Below are 22,728 nucleotides of genomic sequence, written 5' to 3'. Positions count from 1 at the left end.
TATGTAATGCCTGCCGCTTTAAGAGGTAATAAAACAAATATATTTAATTTCACAAATATATATTATAAATAGTTATTAACAATATAATGAGTAGTTTAGTATTATTAATAATAATAAGTATGACATCACTTTTTGCCATAAATCACAACATATTCCCAGTTATAAAAGTGTTGGTCTCCCATTGTGCGATCATTAAGTTCTTCCGTGTCCACGAAGTCGGTACAAAATGACTCTACCTGTGAGTATTAACAATTTCTTATATTTTATTTTATTTAAGCAACATCCAAAAAAATATTTTCGTTTTTATTCTTTACTAGTTTTCACCCGTGAATTCATCTATGTGACCGGAATATGTTTACTAACCTGGATAAAAAGTAGCCTATATCTTTCTCCATCCCATATAGTAGATGTAATCTAAATTTCAAATTATTGCTTATGCCATTAAAACGCCATTAGATAACAAACAAACTCACATTCACGTATATAATATTATTAAGAATTTTGTAAAAAATATATCTCCTAATTCTGAATAGATTTAAATAATTATTTTGGAAGTCGGTAGAATTTACTCACATGTTAGTCCATGTCAATTTAATAACGTAATAAACTAAAATTTTTCTTAACAAATCTGATACGTGCCTGTAATATAGGTACAATGAATAAAAGTAATGTTTTCTTTTTCAAGGTTTGCTGCGCCGTGTTGTTGTTGGTGGTGGCACAAAGCTATGGTAAATATTACATCTAATGTACATTCTGTTATGTCCATGGATCCGCTCATGCCTATAGGCAATGGTTACCACTTTGCATCAGGTGGGCCGTTATTTTTTTTTACCATTCTAAGATGCATAAAAAATAAATTGAAATCATGAAGTAAATCAATCCCTGCTTTTTCTTTATTTGTTATATTAATGTCAAGAAAATAAAAAAAAAGTATCGTATTTAATACTAAAACGTAACATTTTGTTCCAGGTCGTCCAGGTGTGTTAGAATCTAATGTAGGTGGTAGTGTTCAATACGGCTGGGATGTGGGCGGTCATCTAGGCTACGATATGGAATCCGATGAAAATGGTTTTGACCTCAATGCTGGTGCGAAGGGCCTGTGGGGTGCAGCGGGAGGCACTGGTGTGGGGCTACAGATCGGACAGAACGGCCCATATGGAGGAAAGGGTATCGCGGTAGCCGGCAAAGCCGGAGCCAAAACTAGAGCTTTAGCAAAGGCTGGTATAAATGGACGCATTGGAAAGAAACTCATGGATGCTAGTGGACAAGTTGGCAGTCAAATAGGAGCAAACGTTGGAGCTAACAAAGGTTTTTACTTCACGCCACGAACCGCAGAAGTTGATCCTTGGAGCAGACTTGGTAATTGGGGTACGCCATACGGCTATCCATCGTATCATCAAGAGTCAAGCCCATATGGATATTTTCGCTAGAAAATCAATCACTTCACATTGTAACACAAATTGCCAAATAAGCTCTGTTACGGTAACCTGCATTTGTACCTTTGAAATATATACAACTTACTGATAAATAGATATATTTTTATTGCCTTCCTAATGTTTCTCTATTCTTCCCATAATTTCTAACCAATAAATGTCATTCGTTACAAGCAATTATATACACAAATACAGTTCCTTACTATTTAAAAAAATATATGTAAAAGCCGAAGGGAAGTAAAGGTCGAGAAAGAGAGAGAAGAAAAGGGGTAGGGAATGCGTCGCTTGGAAGGGATCTTCGCCCGCGCTCTAAAGAGTCCTGGGAGCGGGGCGGCCGTCCGGAGGACGAGCATCTGCAAGACCACAGATTATTGGTATGGGCGAACATTTTTCTCGCCATGTCGACAACATACTTCTCAACCAAAGGGACCCCCAGATTATGGGCGAACAGGTCATTCCGAACGTACCGCGTCGCTTCCATGCAGAAACGAAGGGATAGCTAAGTTGTTATCCCGATAAGAAAAAAATAACATGGTAGGTGGCGATAGGGGACAAAACAACGTTTGCCGGATCTTCTAATCATAATTATAAATCATAAAAATCTTTGACTTGATATTGAACTAAATTACTAAAATAACATTTCTTGCGAAACCAATAGCTAAATAGATACCTACCTCATATAGATGTTTACTAAACATACCAATAAACAACTTATAGAACACGTTATAAAAGATAATTATATTGAACTTCCTTCGGGTCATCAGATACTTCCAAATTCGAGATAACGATACATATATAAACACTAACACGTAATTCTTCATACACAATACAGTAGGTCAGTAAGTTTTCTTCACATAAGACGACAATAATGGCTTTCAAAGTAAGTGTCGTGTGTTTTAATTGAATTTTAAATAAATTAATCATTTCCTTAGACAACAAGCAAACGAATCTATCGATAGATACGCTTTCGTTAGCACGAGTATTTCATGCACAGATACGGCAGCGAAAACGTATCTATCGGAACGATATCGCTTGTAGAAATATACAAACTGTATGAAAAGCATAAGCTATTGGTATCGGAATTAACTTCAAACTTAAGAATGTAAATAATATGTCAATTTCGTATACTTGCTTGTACTTAACTACTAACGATGTCGTTAATAGAAATATGTGCTTTGTTTAAACAGATATAACTGCAAATCATATATAAAAGTATGTACTATATACGTAGTTACCTAATTAGTGTGGGATAACCTTCATATAATGGTGCATACCCGATTTAAGTTAAATAAATAGATAATAATAATAATAACTTTATTGCATAACCATGATTGTAACAAACTCGGCACTGGAAATTACAGTAAAAATAGGTACGAATTCATTTGTACATTTGGATCAGTTTAAACATCTGTGTCTGAACTACGTTATAAAACCAGTATCTCAGACAACAGCGCTCAACCTTATTTAACAGTTAGAATGTTGTTAGTCAAAAAGAGACATAAATTATTAAAAAAAAAAAAACATTTTTTTATATTTTATTTATTTATACTTTAGTTACGATGGTACCTAATTTTCGATACAAGTTAAAAAAAACGACAAAAAATATAAGCCTCCAATTTATTTAACAGCTAGATTCGCCGTGTTGGTTATGTTAAATTGCTCATTTTTGTAGCTTATTGGCCCAGTTTAGGAAAAATATTATTAAGTTTAAGAAGTAATTGTGCTACTAATAAAAATAAAATGTATCAATAATTATTTATTATTATTTTGTTGTGTCTTGACGACCTTCGTGGTGAAGTGGAAGGCACGTTTCTTTGCGTAAAATAGATCCTGAAATCGATTTTCTGTTAAGCCAAAAAAAAAGGAAATGAACTTTTCTAATTTGACTTAGGTCTGGATGTCCTGGTTTGTGCCCTGTAGATATCCATTGCGTGGTTCCTCATAACACAGACTAGCCTAGCTTGACGACCAGCCGAGTGATGCAATTGTGTGACACATTATAATTATAATTATTATTGTATATTTTGTTTCAGATTGCGTGTTTATTGTTGGCAGTGGCAGTAGCTAGCTACGGTATGAATCTCTTATATTATATATAAAATATATAAACATACTAGCTCACCTGACAGACATAGTCCTGGTAAACGCGCGTAGTTAAAAGTCGTTAAGTGAAACTTTCACAATCTTCTGTTTAATCTTTTTAAATTTTCTTTCCCTCAGAACCTTGTACAAAGTATTAGAAGACATAAAAAAATAAATGAAATAGATTAAATCGTTCTTAAGTTATGGCGTAACCAAGGGAATATAGGAATAATATAATAATAGGAATTTATATATATATATATATATATATATATATATATATATATATATATATATATATATATATATATATATATATATATAACTCAATATTTAGATATCGGATATTACCCGCTTCTGATTACTATATACCTTTCATTTTATTGAATTTTAGTTAGAATATACCTGTTAATGGGACATATACACTATCTACTACAATATATAACTATTGCTGTATATTACCTACCACTTATAGTAATATATAAAATACTACTTAAGGGTCTTAGCCCTCTTCGAAATCCACCATCGATTTAAATTCTCGTCATCTATTTATTTAAGCTAGATTAATTTAAATTTAAACCTAATATCGAAAATACTTAGCGTTATATTAGATTTTTATACAATTCTCAAAGGCAAACAAGCTAACGACTCAATTAAAAAAATAAAAGAGCGCAGTCGATCATCGACGATACATTATTGGTGATCAAACATTAGTAAATTAATATTAATTAATAATAAAATTGACAAATAGAGTATCTAATCGATGCACTGCTTTAAAAAAGTCGAGAGATCTAATTTGTAAATATATTTTTAGCCTTGCCTCAACCTAGTGGATATGGTAGCAGCCAAGGCGGCTTCGGCAATGACCGTGGATTTGGCTCCGGTCAAAGTAGGCAAAGCGGTTTTGGATCAGGACAAAGTGGACACGGATCCAGTGGATACGGGAGCAGCCAAGGCGGCTTCGGCAATGACCGTGGATTTGGCTCCGGTTCAAGTCCAAGTAGGCAAAGCGGATTTGGATCAGGACAAAGCGGACACGGATCCAGTGGATACGGGGGCAGCCAAGGCGGATTCGGCAATGACCGTGGATTCGGTGGAGCAGACCAGGGCGGCTTCGGTTCAAGCCACAGTGGGCGTGGTAGCGGAGGCTTCGGTAGCGACACCGGTTTCGGTGGACAAAGCGGACATCATGGTAGTAGTCATGGGCATCATGGCGGTTACCAACAGCATGGATATTAATTAGATTAAAACATGTAGATTCTTTTTTTATAAATAAACATATAGAAACATTATTTTAGTTTGATTTCAGAATAAGTAGTAGTATAGTAAGTACTAATTTGGCTATAAGTTTTTTTTTATACAACTTAGAATGGCAAACAAGCTGACGGCCCACCTGATGGAAAGTGGTAACCGTCACCTATAGACATGAGCGGTACCATGGACATAACAGAGTATACTGTTTTGCCCATGACCTCCCCCATGCGTTGCCATTCCTGAGGACTCAGGTGTTATTCCTCCGTACCCAGTAAATTCACGGCATATCCCACCCTTCAAACCGAAATACAGCTATGCAAACACAACTGCTTCACGGTTGAAACACGAATGGGACAGAGGTACCCAAGCAATCGACTTTTGTACAAAGTCTCCCTCTAGTAAAGTACAAACAATGGCGGATTATAGGGGGACGAAGGCGGAAAAAGTGGCCCATCCCAAAGCTATGGCCTTGGGGACCTCCAAATGCCTCAGTTTTTCATATCCATATTCTATGTATGTTTATTTAAGAATTTTAACGAAGGGAGACTTTGTACAAAAGTCGTTAGCTTGAGCATCTCTGTCCCATTCGTGTTTCTACCTTGAAACAGTCATGTTTCGGTTTAAAGGGTGGGATATAGTAGTGAATTTACAGGGTACAGAGGAATAACACCTGAGTCCTCAGGAACGGCAACACATGAGAAGAATGGGCGAAAAAGTATACTCTGTTATGTCCATGGTACTGATCATGCCTATAGGCGACAATTACCACTTTTCATCATGTGGTTAGTCAGCTTATTTGCCATTCTAAGTTGCATAAAAAAAAGCCAATGGCCCCGGGGACCTCCAAATGCCTCCATTTTCCATATCCATATTCAATGTGTGTTTATTTAAGTCTATTTTAAATTTCACATTTATACATACAAATGTGAATTGAAAGTTGGGGGCATCATTCAGCAATAAAGGCCCAGGCCTCTGACGAGCTTAGTTTGAAAGTGTCAAATAAACTTGTTTTACAAGTTTATTGGACACTTTGGCTAGTCACTTAAAAAGATTATGCGTTTGTATATTTCTGTCACTTTTCATTCAGTAGGCGATCAATTAGTAAAATATTTGTTAACTATTAGGTATTTTCTCATTTGTCCAACCAAACTTTACGTAATCCAAGTTATGGACTTTACGTAATACTTTACCGTCTAAAAGTAGATATTTGAGATTGAGACCATAGGCGTATTTAGATGAGGACTGAGCGGAACATGACCACCCCAAGATAAGAAGAGCTCTCAGTTATAAGCGAAGACAAGTTGGAGAACGCGTATGTACCTTTTAAAAGAGGGTTAGCCCGAGGAAAATAACCTTAAATAAATAAAAATGTTTGAGATAATGATATTTAGAAATTTCACCTTTTGAGATTAGAATAATTTAAGACTGGTATTCCGAGGTATGAAGCTTTCCAACCTCGTGTTATTTTGAGAATGATTAAAGTTTTAAACGCAAATAATCCTAAAACGTGTATATCTTGTACAAAGTATCACTCAAATTTGTACCCAATATATTGTATTTCATTAAATATACGATAAACATCGACTGATTCTAAAACATTTCTAATCAGACTTCAGGGAATCGTCACAACTTAAAATAACAAACTTATTAACTTGTTTGTTTAGGTGACCCACCAGCAAGAGAGATAAGGATTAAAATAATTCCAGTACCTGATATAAATTGATGCCAAGTGTCAAGGCCTCGCCACAAAATTATCTTATCGACTCAAAACAAGCTCTCCTATAGACAAAAAATATCTCGCCTAGAACTCATTTGTATACAAATAAATATAAATATGTACTTCAGATTTTTTTATTGTTTCTAATAATTAACTATATTAAATCAGTCCATAATCTATCACATTTTGACTCATTGCGATCCTATATGCTTACACCTCCCTTATTCTATCATTTTATAGATTTTGGTAATATACTGTTTAAGGTACCTATAACCTACTGGCTTTGGATATCACTCTTAAGCATACTTGCCAATAAATCACAATTCCACATCAAGTGTGCCATAGATTCAGTCTTTATTTGGAACTCTACACAGTGCGTCTGAAGTCAGATCTTTTCAAACATCTTTGACAGTAACAAAACTGTTAATAACATAGTTGAAAAAATCAGAAAAGTATGTGTCATAAATTATCTAATATGATAGAATTATTAGATAATAAAAAAATAAAAAATATTCTTTCTTTTTTTAAGTAAATAAATTAAATTCAATGTGGACTTATTAAACAAAAAGTTTATTTTAATAATAAAAACACAGTCAATTGAAAAACAATAGTATTTATTCTTTTAATTTTTAGTAGGTACACAATTTGTCTATATGTGTCTCCATTAGTTTTTATAACGCCGGCATAACGTCGAAGTAAGTCTTCTCCGAACAACGAAAGGCAACTCAATGCGAAGCACAAATTGTTATACAACGTATGAGAAAATCTACATTCCTGTATAATAGAAAAATACACGTCCTTAGTGCTTTGACCACCTATATCTATTGACTGCTAATTTATTTATTTATTTATAAATATTAACATACGTACTATTTATTACACTGTGCATATTTATCTTTGTAAACTGTGATAAATAAATTACATATAATTTTAACAAATGCACCCTCAAATAATATTATTTATACCCATTGATGACTATTTAACGCTATGATTTTTAAAACCGTATTGTTTCGACATATATATAAATCACACTGCGTTCTAAAACAATATATATTATATCTACTATTTACATTAACTAACAATTATATACACAGACCAATAATTTAATAAAACAAAATAAAATAAAAGCATTATCTATTTTCAACTAACATTAAAGCATCTTAGAAGGCGAACAAACGAACACTATTATTTTAATAATATAATTTCGATATAATTTCAACTCTGTGCCAAATACATTGAGATAACACAATTATCGAATATTTTGTTTGAATATTATTTACTTTACGTTACCCTGTAGCAAAGCGATTATTAAAAATTAAAATACAATTAACTACAACTTAGTAATAATAATACATGGAATAAGGACCATTTTTAATGTTATTATTTATTTAGCAAGTGATAGAACTCATTCTATACTTGAATTGTTAACACACTGTGAACACTTATTGCCCAGCGATACAAATTATGTACTGCTAAATTTTCAATTATTCCAATTTAATATATATGCTACATTGAAACTTCTGGAAATGTATATGACACTTATGTCATATTCTTAAACAAATATTTCCTTCACTTGCTCATGAAAGAGGAGTTGCGCATAAACAGAATAAGCAAGACGACAGCTGGATTTTTTATTTCGCCAAATGACAAACAAAGTAAAAAATTCGTCAAAAATACAAGAAAAAAATCTTCGAAAAGTAAATACCTTCATAAATGCTAGCTATAAATAACTTTTTTAAGTCTGTTTAATTTTTTTTTTATTTTATGATACATGCATATCCTTTCTATAATTCAATTCTTCAAAATCAATATGACCTAGATGACCATCACGGAATCTATAATTTGTTTTTTCTATACTTCGCATGAGAAACAAAGAGTTTTATTTTAAATGATTCAATTCGATAAAAAAAAAACATGTTCAATTTAATGTTTCATAGCATCAGTTCCTCTTTATTCTAATCCATGGACTACTGGACAAAGATCTATCACTGCTGCATAATTAGCATTGTGAATTTCTTATTATAAGCTATGTAAAGTACAATTTTATATAGGAGCTTTTCTCAATAAATATTAGAATCGAAGATTGAATCTAAATCAACAATTGGTTCTCACATCTCCCCGACCAATAAGCCTTTATAGAGGTGGCTACAAACCATTGTTCAGACTCTATGTCCAGTAAAAAGTAGCATATTCGTCTAACGACTTCATTTACTGTATACATAGATGGCGCTGTAATTGTGGAGACTCAGACACTGCTCTCATAAATGTACGTCTTATGCATATCAACTGTAAAAATATAGAGCTACAACATTCCCATTAAGAATCATTGATATAATTAATAATAATAATACAATTTACTGTATAGCAATTTTGTTTTCCAATATATAAATTAAATATACAAAATAACCAACTGTTCATTAAACAGAAATGCTACAGTCTTATACAGAATAAAGTCTTCATATGTGACGTCATACACTAAATATATACCAAACCATTTCCCTAGAAATAGTAAATTATGATACAGAACACAGCTGCAAATTGAAGAAAGTTAAACCGGCGGGTAATCGTTAACCACCTAACTAACATGGACAAATTACAAACAAGTCATAGAAAACATTCTAATTTTGAATTTATTCCAAACATAACGTAAATTAATTGGGTTTCAAATAAATTTCCATTGTTCTGATAAAAAAAAACTCTATCTATGTAACATAGATAAACAAATAGGTAATAAAAAACATCTATAACTATTGGTGGATAACCAACGAAATAGCGAACTATGCAAACACAATGAAATGTTAAAAAATTTTACGCTATCGAAATCACCAATGAAATTTATTTAACATCAGCAATACTCAAACATGGCTGTGTGGTCCCGGCATAGAATAGGCCACCCCTTCCTTTCCCGTGGGTGTCGTAAGAGGCGACTAAGGGAGGACGAGGGATGGGCAGCAGCATCCCTCTTAAAACATCTTTAAAGCCTGACTGCGGTTGCCAATCCGCTTACTAAGGCAACTACTGGCAAAACCTCCGAAGAGGGAGGCTTATGTTCAACAGTGGACAGTTAAAGTCTGATATGATGATAATATGATTGATGATGATGAAAGTTAATTTTTTTTTATACAACTTAGAATGGCAAACAAGCTGACGGCCCACCTGGTGGAAAGTGGTAACCGTCGCCTATAGACATGAGCAGTACCATGGACATAGCAGAGTATACTGTTTCGCCCATGATACCCTCCATGCGTTGCCATTCCTGAGGACTCAGGTGTTATTCCTCTGTACCCAGTAAATTCACGCCATATCCCACCCTTCAAACCGAAACACAGCCATGCAAACACAAGTGCTTCACGGTAGAAACACGAATGGGACAGAGGTACCCAAGCAATCGACTTTTGTACAAAGTCTCTCTCTGATTTACAATATGATTATGACTGTATGTATAGTTCTTCTAGCATTCTTCAGTGTGTGAAGTCACATATGAGAACCTGAGATAATTATTAAGTTTTATATAAATTCTAACATTAACATGAGCAAATTTAACGTCTATATGTAACAAGAAATATAAAACAATCGATACAATTAACAAGAGTTTAGTATATATTTTTCATCGCAACTAATTCAGAAAGAGACATTATGTATTGACATATTTCTATAGCAAAGAAAATACAATTAAAAAAAAGGCATAAATTATCAAAATTTGCACTTGAGTTTTAATACTGTGAACTTTCAGAACAGGTCCAATTGCGATCAGAGTGTAGCGTGGAGAGAAGTGGTTTTGAGAATAATGTGGCATATTATTGGTTTTGTATTAAAATATTTTCTCCTAGTGCAGCAAGGAAAAAGTAAAGCGAGCGTTACATAGATATTAGTTTACAATGAGAACTCTTTAAAAAAAAAAAGAACGGGAAAATATTTTTTTTATTATTAATTGTCAAATCGACTAGCCGCGAACTGTAAACATATAATTCAGTTTAATCACAGTTGAAATATTGATTGATACTTTTAATTTTTTACGTTTTCATATTTGGAATCTTCCTTTTATATATATTTTAATTATTAATTTAATGAATAATAAGTAATAGATTACCTTTCATTGCAATTTTTTATCATATAAACTTCATTGTTAAATTTCATCAAACATTGCACTGCAGAAACTGCTGTAATTTAAATTAATACCACTATTATACCACTATAGTCCCCAATTAGACACGTTTTTTCTTTTTCCATAACTACCGTCGCATAATACGGTCCCTATCCACTAACCAAAACTTTATCATAACTGGGTTATTTTCATTAGTAAAATATAAACAGGTTTTTATATGGATACAATTTTATAACAGTAAAAAATTAAAATAATGTTAATAAAGTTTAGAAGATCTAGATATTTTAAGTAATAAATAATACAATATTAATATTAAATCCATAATTTAATATTAATGTACTTATTTGAGGTGAGGATCTTCTTGACTTAATAATTTCCATATTTAATAACTAATAAATATAGTAGTTTAGTTAACAATATTAAACACATCACTATTACAGATTATTTACCGTAACTAAATTTGTGCAAATAAATAAATAAAATGATTAGAAATAACTTGGCAACCCGATTATCGAAACTCTCCGATCATAAGAACGTTCGGCGGCTCTACCACAAACGATCACCGTTCACCGCTCACACGCACCGGCAACAAAGTTCACTCCGCCGGTCATTCAAATGCACTTCCACTCGTTCGGAAATTCCGCGGACAGAGAAGCGATAAGATACGTTTCACAAATGACCTCAAATGTATCATAGACTAAAAATAAAATTGCACTCAATTTGTTTTACAACAGAGTTTAATTTTAAATATCAACAATATGCTGTTGACTTTTTAAATTAAACCCTAATATAGTGGATATTAAGTTCAATTTTATTCTTCAAGTCCTGTCCGTAGGGATTCCGCGAATCGCTGTGTAGAGGCAACACGGTGGCCTATATGTAGGTGGGACAGTGTTCAAGGCTAGTACCGCACGCGTCGCAGACTCGCGCGTCGCGGCGGTTGACGAGCGTGCAAGCGGGACACTCGCGGCCGCCAGACGTCAGTGGTTGGATCTCAGGTCCACGACGTGACTTACCGCACATTTCACAGGCGGCAAGAGTGCCGCGGTTTAGGTACGTACAAGTTGAACACTCCCACCGCTCGTCTCCCCGCTCTCGCTCCCGCTCCCGCTCGGGCCGAGACGACGAACGGCTAGCAGGCCGCACGGTGTCTGGTTCGTCCAGTGATACTATTAGTTGCGCTTTTAACTCATTATTTGGTTGTGCGGAATTTGATCCTGAAAGCGTTATTAATGATTACCTGTCGGGTTTCTTAAAACTTTGTCTTGACAGATAACATTATTCCGAACAAGAATAAAAATTAGGTTTAACGCGAATAATGTTTTTCGTTTGGAGTATACATATTTTCAATACTTATAAGGCATGATAACATGGGCATTACAGAGTATTCTATGTCTATTGTGCTGCTACCATTATCCAAAAGAAGGCCCAAAGGCTTCTTTGTCATTCTCAGTATCTCAAAATAAAACTGATTAAAATTCATTAAATATGAGACCTTAATGACTGATACGTATGTGTCAAGTTACTTTACAAAACAATTATGTAAATATTTTTACATACCTGTGTTATTCTTGGAACTGTGCGGCACGCTATTTATTCCATTCTCTAAGGGTTTGCTCTTACTTGGCTTCTCCACTTCGACGGCCACGTGTTTCGTGGGCTTTCTTACTTTCTTCACTTCAGCCGCACTCGAAACTGTGCCATTCATTGAATTTTGCTGCTTAATTATTTCTTTCCTGTCTTTTATATCTTTCTTCGTCAGTAACTTTACTTTGTCCGGAGCGACCTTCGTCGGGATCAGGGCATCCGCTTTAGGATTACCGATCGGTTCAAGTTTCCGGGTCCTTTTTTCTTCCGCCTGTTTTTTCGCTAACTGCTTTGCTCGCTTCACCTCTTGCTCCTGTTTCATCTTCATTAAATTTTCGTTCACTTTAGCCGTTCGATAAAGTTCGTCGTCGTAAGACCGGTCGAGATTCATCGCTTGTAAACCGTCTTCCAAATCGAGGGTAGTAGGTTGATACTTAGCTCTCCTCTCTTCCCTGTCCAATCTGTCCAGTGTCCTCGAATCTCTGTCGAGAGATGGTGAATATCGACTCCTACTGTCTCCGTCTTGTTCTTTGCTAGACAAATTCCTAAATACATAGTCCCAGCTTTCATATGTCCCCATGCCGTCCTCCTTCGCTTTACTCAAGACAGGTTGGGTGTCGGAACGAGGCAAACTCGGCAACGTTATATCGCTGAAATTTGATTTCGACGTGCTATTTCGTCTCGAGTTGTCGGGCTGTCTACTCTTTTTGTGTCCTCGGTCCTCGTCTCTGTGCCTTTCGAATTTTCCATTTTCATATACAGACGGAGTGTCCAATTCGATTAATTGAGCTGTTGGTACTGTTGGATATCTATATTGTGGTATAGGAGGATAACCGTTTATTGGAACGTTGGTTGCGTGTTTTATAGGTGCATATACGGGAGTAGGTATCATGTACGGCGACTGAACGGGATAGTAATAAGGCACGCCGTACGGAGCCATTATTGGTACATTGGTAACTGTTACAGGTACGTCTGGGTGCATATGTTGATGAGGCACAGGGTACATCATTTGAGGGGGGATGGCGTTCGTAGGCATCATGTATGGAGGATGTATTATCGGCGTGATAGGATCGTCCAGTGAAGTCTCTTCAGGACACATACGGTTACACTGTGATGTGGTGAATGCATGATACCTGTTCCGTGTGGGTGGTTCTATTACTGTCACTGGCACATTGGAGTATACTTCTGAACCTAAAAAAAAAAACAAATAATTTAATGTATTGGCAAGCTGAACTTCATCTGATCGGGAAAGTAAATAAATTATAGTCTTGAACAGTTTTATTACAAAAACCTCATTAATACCCGGACAAAACCTAGACTAAAAAGTCGAGGTTTAAAACAAACCTAAAAATAATGTATAATAAGGATTACTTTAATCTTTAGTCTACGTTTTGTAATTTTTTTATTTTTATTTTAAATAACAAATCACAAATGTATGTAACGTTTGTGATAATCTGAATTTGTGACAAGTGATACCTGTAACGAACTGTATTTGTTGTAGCGAAATACAATTGTGACAGACTGCGCAATGACTTACCGCAAATATAACCAAATACGGCTGAGGGGGAAAAGGGATTGTTAGTAATGGAGACTGAGAATCCCATTGCTAGCAATATACCCAACCAGGTCAACCTCCTCGCGGTTACCCCTGGAAACTATCATGGTTAATTCCTGATGAATTCATCATGATGGGCTAACTGGCCTGTTTTCATTCTCATCTATCACCCTTCACTGGTGCTCCGCCAGCGTATCCCGTTAGCGCAGGCGGGGTTACCATACCATTTACACCCATCAAAAAAAAAACCAAAAACGGCCAAGACGTGGCGCGTACAATGGACAAATAAAAAGCCACTCACCGTCGACGTATGAGAAGTGGGCGTGTGGCGGCGCGGCGAGGCGCGCGGCGGCGGCGGCGGCGGGCGCGGCGCGCGCGGCTCGCTCGCGGGCCACGTCCGCCCACGACACGCGCGCGCCGCTGCTCCACACAGCCTCCCAGATCTGGGACATTATCTGGGAACAACACGTGAAAAATTGAAAAACCTCAGTTACTCTTCGCTACTTACCTATATAGACGCATTTAGTCCCCTAAATGCGTCTATGTATCAAATTATTTGGTGCCCACCCTAAACTACGAGCAGGAATTTAAACTATACTCAGAACATGTCTTACTCTTAGAGTATGTACTATAATGTGCCTTTTTGAAAGTCGGGGACAAAACGTGGAAAAATAGAAAAACCTCGGTTAGCTTTGTCTTCGCTACTTACATAGACGCATTTAGGGGAGGATCGATTTATCTGGTGCCCAGCCCAGACTTGAACTATACTCTTTAGAACTATACTCAATAACAAGTCTTACTCTCAGACTATGTCCTATAATGTGCCTTTTTTAAGGAGCCAGACCCCCTGGAAAATAAACTTTAATGCGCATGTGCTATAAAACTAACCGAACTGTCCTATATACCTATGTATCTTTTATTAGAAACTAATCAACTAGTTTTAAGATCATTCGGGACTCCTAATCATGACAGAACATAGCATGAACGTGAGCCTAACGTACGTGGCAGTAGACCACACACATAAGTCAATTCGATTAGTCTTATAGTTAAAATATAATATGTACTTATAAAATATTTAACAATAAAACCCCAGTGCTAGTTGTCGTATTAATAGTATGTAATTGAATACTCAAATGTATATTGCTCCGTAAAAAAAACTACTTCATTGGTGAATGCAACAATAATCGGCGACTTGGTTCATAAATACCTTACACTGTAAATATTGCATGTTTACTTATAGATTTTGCTTTGCACCAAGCTATATGTTACCCCAGAAAAAAAGAGCACCTTTGACATCACAAAATCGAAATAGACCCATCGTGAATAAACCTTATCAACTATAAAAAGAATTGTGAAAATCAGTTCAAAATTGATGACGTAACATAGTGGCAAAAATTTAAACTATTGAGAACCTCTTTCTTTTGTAAAAAAGTAAACATGTACTAGGACATAGCATACTATAGAACTGGCAATTTAGCTACGACGCAAATATATAATACATTATTTAAAACATTACGTCACTCTCCTCTTTTATTGACTAAGGTGACATGCCTATTGTTAAAAATAATTAAATTATTAGAAAGAATACTTATTTTACAACAGAACTATTAAGACTAACTATGGTCTACTAATATATACATAAATTACTAAATTTATCTGTACCTAACTATAATAAAATCCTATCTGATCCCTCGAACCGGATTTTAACAGGTATCTTTTATTCGAGTTTTGATATCAAACAAGCTGACAATAGAAAACGGTAACCTATAAAAATATACATAAATTATGCAATTACCTGACATTCACACTGTGCAATAAGGGCATCCCTAGAAACAGCTGCAACCATGTCAGGGCAAATGGGCGCATCGAGAGCTAGCCGGCCGGAGCCTATTGACTTGTAACCCATTGCATGAAGCAGTGTCTCCGCGCCCACCATGTTCGCCTCCACCTCATGTTTATAGTAACCACAATACAACTGAAAAAAATATAATTATGAAAATGAGATTTTTTTGCAGAAAAGGACCATGAACACAATCCACTCTTCTTTATATAATTTTGAAGGTCAAGTCGTGGCTTATATGGACACCATAAAGTAACACATATGTAACACTTATGACACCCCTCATTTGTTGCCGTTCCTGAGGACTATTAGGTCATAATACAAGGCTATATTTCTAGGAGACGGTTAGCACTTTCCATCAGGTGAAACATCGGTTTGTTAGCCATTTTATAAAAAAAAAATACATATTAAGTAATTTCTTTGCCATAACCTTCCCTTCAAACTAAAATACAGTCATGAAAGTACAAGTGCTTAAATAATTAAGTACATATGCATATGACTTTTGTAGCCAGCTTCCTTCTAAACATATCTGAACTAATCTTAATCACAAAGGAAAGTGTAGGAGGTTGTTTCCGAATAAATTATAACTACGTACTTACCCTTATGACTTTATACTCCTTCCGCCAAGGCTGTGCGAGTAGATTGGCGGCGTAGCGCGCCAGTGCCGCCCAACCGAGGCCGGCACGGTACGCGCTAAACTCTGACAACTCATTGATGGTCCGCTGGAACACCTTGCCGGTCTCTGCTAGTCCAAACTTGCATTCGTGAGGCACCAGTGATAGGTACTCGATGATGTAATCTGTCGAGTGACGTGTGAAACTTAGATATAGTACACAATGCATACATATATCTTAATCATTAAGGTTCATAATCATCATCATCATCAGAAGTCAAAACATTAATTTTTAGAAATTTTAGATATAGGGCTGTGACAGACGGATGGACGCACAAGGTCGTACCATAAGGGTTTCTTTTTATCTTTTTGGTACGGAACCCTAAAAATTATATCTAACAATGAAAATTAGCATGGTGCAATAAAAGTACATAATTTATATTCTTTTACATTTTTAATTGATACTAGATGGCGCTGTAGTAGAATTAAATCGGGCTATAATTTGTTGTACAATCCATGGGTATAATAAATAACGAAATTTAAATATATGACAGACGGACGGAACATAAGGGTTCCGTTGTACCTTATAATTTTTTGGAGCCGCTCGAAATGCGGCCGTTGATTAAATATTTATATTGTACGACGACCAAACCCAAAAGTGAGGTCGTATATTAAACCACCGACCACCAAAGTAATCTTAAAAGTAACATATTTCAAAAACTAATTAAGTACAGCAAAGTGCAATTTGTAAACCTACCCCTGGTCGACTATTAAATTTATAACTATTTTATTTTTATTTTAATATTATGATCCTATTAATAGATTCATTTGCACTTTGTCTACGGGAGCACGATAGAGTAAAAAAAACAAGAAAATAAATGATTAACCGATATAGTTCCTATATATATTCTTTATTGCACTTGTAAATTACATTGTTAATGCATTTATAAATATTGTGAGCAAGGGTGGACTTATCTTGAAAGAGATATGTTCCAGTCAAACCAATACAGTTGGAAAGCATGTCGTTAGGGAGCTGCTAAATTGCAACAACTATTAATACTCTGAATATGAGTAACTAATATATACATAAACAAATATACAGATAAACAGTAAAATTAAATATTAATACTATATTAGAATATTAGATAAATAAATATAAAAACTATACGAAGGTCAAACTGAAAGTCCTTAGAAAATCAAAAACTGATTAAATTAGCGAGTTTTTACCTTTATTTTACTTTTTTAAAATAGTGTCCATTCACGTCAATACATCGACGCATCCGATAGTACCACTGAGAAAAGCACTTTCCCCACTCGTCCTTAGAGATCTCTTCGACGGCCTTTTGAAACGTAGCCACAGCTACACAAACACGTAGCAAACAATTGTTACTGTACCACTCTGCAGTAACTGTTTTTCGATCCTCTAAAACAATTGTCGCGTAATGACCTGTCCTTCCAAAGAACGAGGCCACCATCTTTTTCCCCACGCTTTGACCTCTCTTCACTTTAGTTGGCAACTCCTCGGAAGAAAACACCCACTGAGCTGACTGTCTTTTAGTTTCAGATCATCATCATAACAATAAATCCAGCTTTCTTTTCCCGTATCTATGTCAAACACAGAATTTGAGTCACCTCCATTAAATCTTTCATGCATTTCACGGCACCAATCAACACGACGGAGTTTTTAAGCCTCAGTCCAATTATGAGGTATCCACCGGGCAGAAAACCTCCTGACCGCCAAATGTTCATGGAGGATTTTGTGCACTTGACTCATACCAAGCTTCATCGTGAAAGGCCAATCGTAGTCTATCATAACTTCCTTGTTGACTTAGATGACATTGAAAGTCATAAAAAATCATCGCACGAAAATTTTCTAGTGTTAAGTTCATGATAACGTTACACAGATCACAGACTATTTTCAATTTGCCGCCAAACCGTAAAACAAATGACAAACGAATAAATGTTATACTCAATATTATTCTTTTTTTTTAGTACGTTTGTTCCGTTGTGGAACAGGCTAAGGTCGGAGACCAAGCTGCCTAGTCTTCAATATGATAATTTGTCTGAAATTTTATTCAGTATTATTCGTAAAAAGTTCCATTTTCAAAATTTTTACAATTTTTTTTTATTAATTTATTGCTTTCAAGTAGCCAGTTCTAAAAATTTTCAGTGTAGGCCTCGTAAATAAATATAATACTTACCTACGTACATAATAAATTCATATAATATCTACATTAAAACTTTATTAATTTTAAGATTTGACAATGCAATTAGAAAAATGGAAAATTATTTAATATATACTACATGCTTTTTGTTTTCATCGTATTTGGGATGCTTTCTTCTGTTTCTTATAAAGTATGTACGTGTTGGCTAAAAGATTTTCGCTGTTACGCGTCAAACTGCGAGTTAGCATAACTAATGTTTACCTTCCAACTTCTCCTTCTGCTGCAGCTTCTCCGGGCTGTCGTCGGTCTCGAGGTAGCTGTAGTGCGTGTCCTCTATGCGCCGCCACAACGCCGGCAGACGCTCGCGCAACAGCGCGTCGCCCATGCCTGTCGCGCACGTCATTACCATCACTTCACGCACGCTCCTCACGCGCCACCTGCTGACAAGTTATTCAAATCTTAGTATATAAAAATCTCCTGTCAATACACATTTCCCAAATTTTAATATTGCTTTCTTACTCCAACTTCAGAGATAAAATAGTTTTTATTCCGATAGACCCAGTAAATAAGAAAATGTTTGCTGGATCAGCTACCACAATTTTATTTCAGATGATAAAAATCCAATTTGTTTAGTCACAGATTCAAAAATATGTTAATAACATTTAAAAACATACCAATAAATCCCGTAGATTTTCAATCAACCATGTACCTAAAAAGAATCACTTCAGGATCTTATCTTACAAGGAATATAATATTGACTCGTTTTCCAGTTTTGTCTATGGGCAATGCCAATACTAAAAATGTAATTATACATCAAAACAGTACTTGAATTAGTGCTTATCTATATGATTGGAATTAGTATATTGTTGACCACTTAACCAGAACAACCTATTTAATAACACACAAAAGAGATTACAACAAACAACGAAACACACAAAACTGTTTTCTCTCTTTTTTAATATCATATCAATGGGCAATACTATTGATAACTTGATAAAATACGAGTACTACACCAGTATATCATAAACATGTGCACATGAAATTAATAGAGCAATTTTGATAAACATTCTACAAGTAAACATATAGGAGATAAACAGAACTACATTATTTCTGGTATCCATGACAACAACATTATATTAAGTGATATTCATTTAAGCTTCCAAACATATTTTTACTAATGATTTGCAACTGAAAACATTTTGAGAGCTATACTTGATAGAGTACCATTGCCATACAGAATATCATGGTGATAAACTCACTCACTTAAATTCTATATTCTGCAAAAGTTGTTTTTTTTTTTTTTATACAACTTAGAATGGCAAACAAGATGACAGCCCACCTGATGGAAAGTGGTAACCGTCGCCTATAGACATGAGCAATACCATAGACATAACAGAGTATAGTGTTTCACCCATGATACCTCCCCCCCCCCCTGCGTTGCCATTCCTGAGGACTCAGGTGTTATTCCTATGTGTGGATATCGAGTGGCACAGTCACTATAATGGCAACAGCTGCTCATTAGGGATTATAATCATGAAATTTATTTAATTTATATAATACTGAGGCTTCTTAAATTAGTAGCAATTTTTTCACTGTCATATATATCAAAGTGGGTACTTTTATACTTTATTAAATAATAAAGTGTACTGATGTAGATAGATTTAATATTAACATGACATACTCTGATTCGAGCTACACAACATGTTTTCTTTCGAAATATCATATATTTAAGATATATTAAGCACATTTATAACAAATGAAGAAATTTTTCTATATTTTATTTCATGTTACATTTGAGATATCTATTCCATTCCAAGTCACTTAAATTAATAAACTTAAAAATACAGATATATTAGCTATAGCTAGCCCTTAATTTTACTAAATATAATAGTGAATCAACAACATGAACCAATAGACCATGAATACAGTTCGTTCCGGGACCGAGTTCTTTATTGTATTCAATAAGTATTATTTATTTCATCCAGATACTTTTATCACCTATTATACAGTGGACAATGATGGTTTAGTATGCATTGGAATATACAATACTTCATTATTAAGCATTATCAAGTATGCACTGTAGGATATTTTTTATAAAACTGGCAAATTGAATATTGTACCTAGTAAAAGTATGTGTCAATACTCATTTTGTAACTTGAAGAAAAGAATAAAACTTAAAACAAAAGAAACAAAGGAAAGCTGTAGTTGATTAAGATACTATCTATATAAATATGTATATATAAATCATTTGCTATTCTTGCTAAAACTTAAAAATGGGTGGACCAATGTAAAGATTTTTTATTTTGTTCTCATATAATACAGAGGTGGTTTAAAAGAACAAAACACTCATAAATCTCTAAAGTTTAGATGAAAAATAAAAAAAAATATCATAAGTATTTTGTATAAGAATTTCAGATTACTTTAAAAAGATGGTATTGTAGGTGAAATGAAGTTCATCAGGTCTACTAGTTTATTATAATATTATAGGAAAATAACATATGACAAAGAATGATCAGCAAGCTGTAGTGCATACAACCAACAAGTTCTTAAATGACAAAACCGAACAGAAAACATAGGGCGACACTCCTCTCCCAGCATTGATAGAGGAAATATCTGGCAACAACTCATCACATCACAAAAGACATACCTTGGGATTATTGGACATTTTTTTTAATGAAAACAAGGCTAAAATAATAATAACATAAGATAACAATAAAACTTCACTGAACATTGATTTCAATATTTTCATTTATCAGATTATAATAATAAGAGCCATGCAAAATTAAACCTTTTTTAAGTTTGATAAGATATAACTTGCATTGTAGACATTGCTATTGAAATTTTAATCACATGACAAATTAATCACAGAAGCTAATACCATTACAATATTTGTGTCTACTTCTGATTATTTTACATAATGCACAACATAGATAACTTTCAACTGACTTAAACTTAGGCTGTATTAAATTGCAATTATTTGTATTGAAATTCAAATGTAATCAGCTATAATAAAAGTATATCATATATGTTAGTATATTTACCTTAACAAGGTAAATGTACACAGAAACTATTTTTATATCATACATAATTAAGTAACTTTTATATATCATTGTAATGTTCAGCAATTGTTATGATGATTTTGTATTTTTTTTTTTTTACTTCATATTCTGATACAAGATGCAAGTAAATACAGTATAACAATCTGTTTAACTTCTGGAGATGTCACACAAGTAATTTATAAAAATAAATAGTTATTTAAGGTTACTTTAAATATTCAGCAGAAACTTTGGTTCTCCATCAAATAAATTTATTTAGAAGATATCAGTGAAGCTCCATGAATGTGATTTACTCAAATTTGAAATATTTGTTTCTATACCCAACTCAAAATAAATATATGTGTAATGAGAAATAATATTAGAAACAATTTAAATTTTAATACATCAGCTATGTGCAAATATGAAAATTATAGAAGATGAATAACACTAGCATAATGTTATTAATCTTCTATAATTATTAGTAAACCTGTAGTAATTAAAATGCATACCTATCAATAGTTTGATATGTCGAAAATTGTTTAGATTTTTTTCAATCCCAAAAAAATATTGCATATTATTTTCATAAACATGCAATGAGAATTTGTTGATCCTCAGCATGAGATATCAACTAATATTTTCGTAGTGGAAGAGAATAGGATAAACATAATATAAAAGTAAGATAAAATTTATTATACGAACAAATATAGAAAGCAACAATTGTTTTAGATGATATCTCAAGCTGAACACCAACAGAACTCTTTTTACTTAATGTATGTAAAGCACACGACAACGACCACTTAGCAAAAAATATGATAATGACCATCACTCCCACGCGACATCATTTTACGTGCAATTTATAATACAGTTTCACCAAACCTTAATTAAATAGAATATTAGATTAAATAAAAGAGAAAGTCCTAATAAACTTACCACGCAGGAAGAACATTCTTTTCCTGGATGTCAAAATTATTTCAATGCACCGAATGTAGAGCGGACAAAAATAGTACACCAAAAATAACAAAGGGTTGGTTATTAACTCAACGTTAACTACATAATTAAACAATTTTCGCACTTTTCTGCTTAAAGCTTTAATATTAAGCTGCTAAAAACTTTTAGGGAATACGTAAAAAATACCAATTAAATAAAAAATAGTAAAACAAAATTTTAGGAACCTTGTTTTGACGTTTGATTACGAATTGCAGGAGTGGGTAAGCTGTCAGTCAAATGATATAGCTGTCAAAGCTGTCATTGCTGTGACACGTATAGTTTTATAGAAAGTACTACTAAGCACTACTACTCACTTTACAGTAATGTTATTCCTTGTTCTTAGGTTTATAGTGTA

General features: G+C 34.1%; 2 protein-coding genes and 1 long non-coding RNA gene across 6 annotated transcripts; 2 read left to right on the top strand and 1 right to left on the bottom strand.

Moving 5' to 3' along the window:
- Positions 1-122: 122 nt before the first annotated feature.
- On the top strand, positions 123-4,807 carry LOC113521678 (uncharacterized). 2 transcript variants are annotated; one of them, XM_052899777.1, is made up of 5 exons: positions 123-238; positions 686-728; positions 970-2,313; positions 3,467-3,506; positions 4,330-4,807. In XM_052899777.1, exons 1-3 carry the CDS (start codon positions 227-229, stop codon positions 1,428-1,430), a joined length of 516 nt encoding a protein of 171 aa, XP_052755737.1. In that variant the 5' UTR covers positions 123-226; the 3' UTR covers positions 1,431-2,313; positions 3,467-3,506; positions 4,330-4,807. The 2 variants fall into 2 exon arrangements, with proteins under 2 accessions (XP_052755737.1, XP_026763098.2); XM_026907297.3 differs by lacking the exon at positions 123-238 and having other exon boundaries at positions 686-810.
- A 361-nt stretch (positions 4,808-5,168) lies between these two features.
- On the top strand, positions 5,169-6,615 carry LOC128201795 (uncharacterized). Its single transcript, XR_008253429.1, has 2 exons — positions 5,169-6,081; positions 6,434-6,615. It is a non-coding gene; the product is annotated as an uncharacterized LOC128201795 (long non-coding RNA).
- Positions 6,616-7,083: 468 nt separating this feature from the next.
- LOC113521687 (uncharacterized) lies at positions 7,084-22,552 on the bottom strand. 3 transcript variants are annotated; one of them, XM_026907307.3, is made up of 7 exons: positions 22,317-22,552; positions 18,613-18,791; positions 16,173-16,372; positions 15,529-15,708; positions 14,035-14,188; positions 12,152-13,369; positions 7,084-11,808 (listed from the first exon to the last, which is right to left on the bottom strand). In XM_026907307.3, exons 2-7 carry the CDS (start codon positions 18,758-18,760, stop codon positions 11,465-11,467), a joined length of 2,244 nt encoding a protein of 747 aa, XP_026763108.2. In that variant the 5' UTR covers positions 18,761-18,791; positions 22,317-22,552; the 3' UTR covers positions 7,084-11,464. The 3 variants fall into 3 exon arrangements, with proteins under 3 accessions (XP_026763108.2, XP_026763109.2, XP_031765721.2); XM_026907308.3 differs by having other exon boundaries at positions 18,613-18,788; XM_031909861.2 differs by lacking the exon at positions 22,317-22,552 and adding an exon at positions 19,026-19,234.
- Between the last annotated feature and the right edge of the window lie 176 nt (positions 22,553-22,728).

The sequence above is a fragment of the Galleria mellonella genome, unplaced genomic scaffold, assembly GCF_026898425.1.
Source record: "Galleria mellonella isolate WM207_F2 unplaced genomic scaffold, CSIRO_AGI_GalMel_v1 utg63, whole genome shotgun sequence".
Classification (NCBI taxonomy): Eukaryota; Metazoa; Arthropoda; class Insecta; order Lepidoptera; family Pyralidae; genus Galleria; species Galleria mellonella.
The sequence above is the reverse complement of the archived record's forward strand: the minus strand, read 5'-3'. Positions and strand labels throughout refer to the sequence as shown.

Excerpts from the sequence above, each read along its gene's own strand:
- LOC113521678 (XM_026907297.3), top strand. The coding sequence starts at position 726 with ATGGTAAATATTACATCTAATGTACATTCTGTTATGTCCATGGATCCG. Across the intron at positions 811-969 it reads TGGTTACCACTTTGCATCAG|GTCGTCCAGGTGTGTTAGAA; the intron begins GTGGGCCGTTAT and ends ATTTTGTTCCAG.
- LOC113521687 (XM_026907307.3), bottom strand. The coding sequence starts at position 18,760 with ATGGTAATGACGTGCGCGACAGGCATGGGCGACGCGCTGTTGCGCGAG. Across the intron at positions 14,189-15,528 it reads TTGCACAGTGTGAATGTCAG|ATAATGTCCCAGATCTGGGA; the intron begins GTAATTGCATAA and ends TGTTGTTCCCAG. Across the intron at positions 13,370-14,034 it reads CCACTTCTCATACGTCGACG|GTTCAGAAGTATACTCCAAT; the intron begins GTGAGTGGCTTT and ends TTTTTTTTTTAG.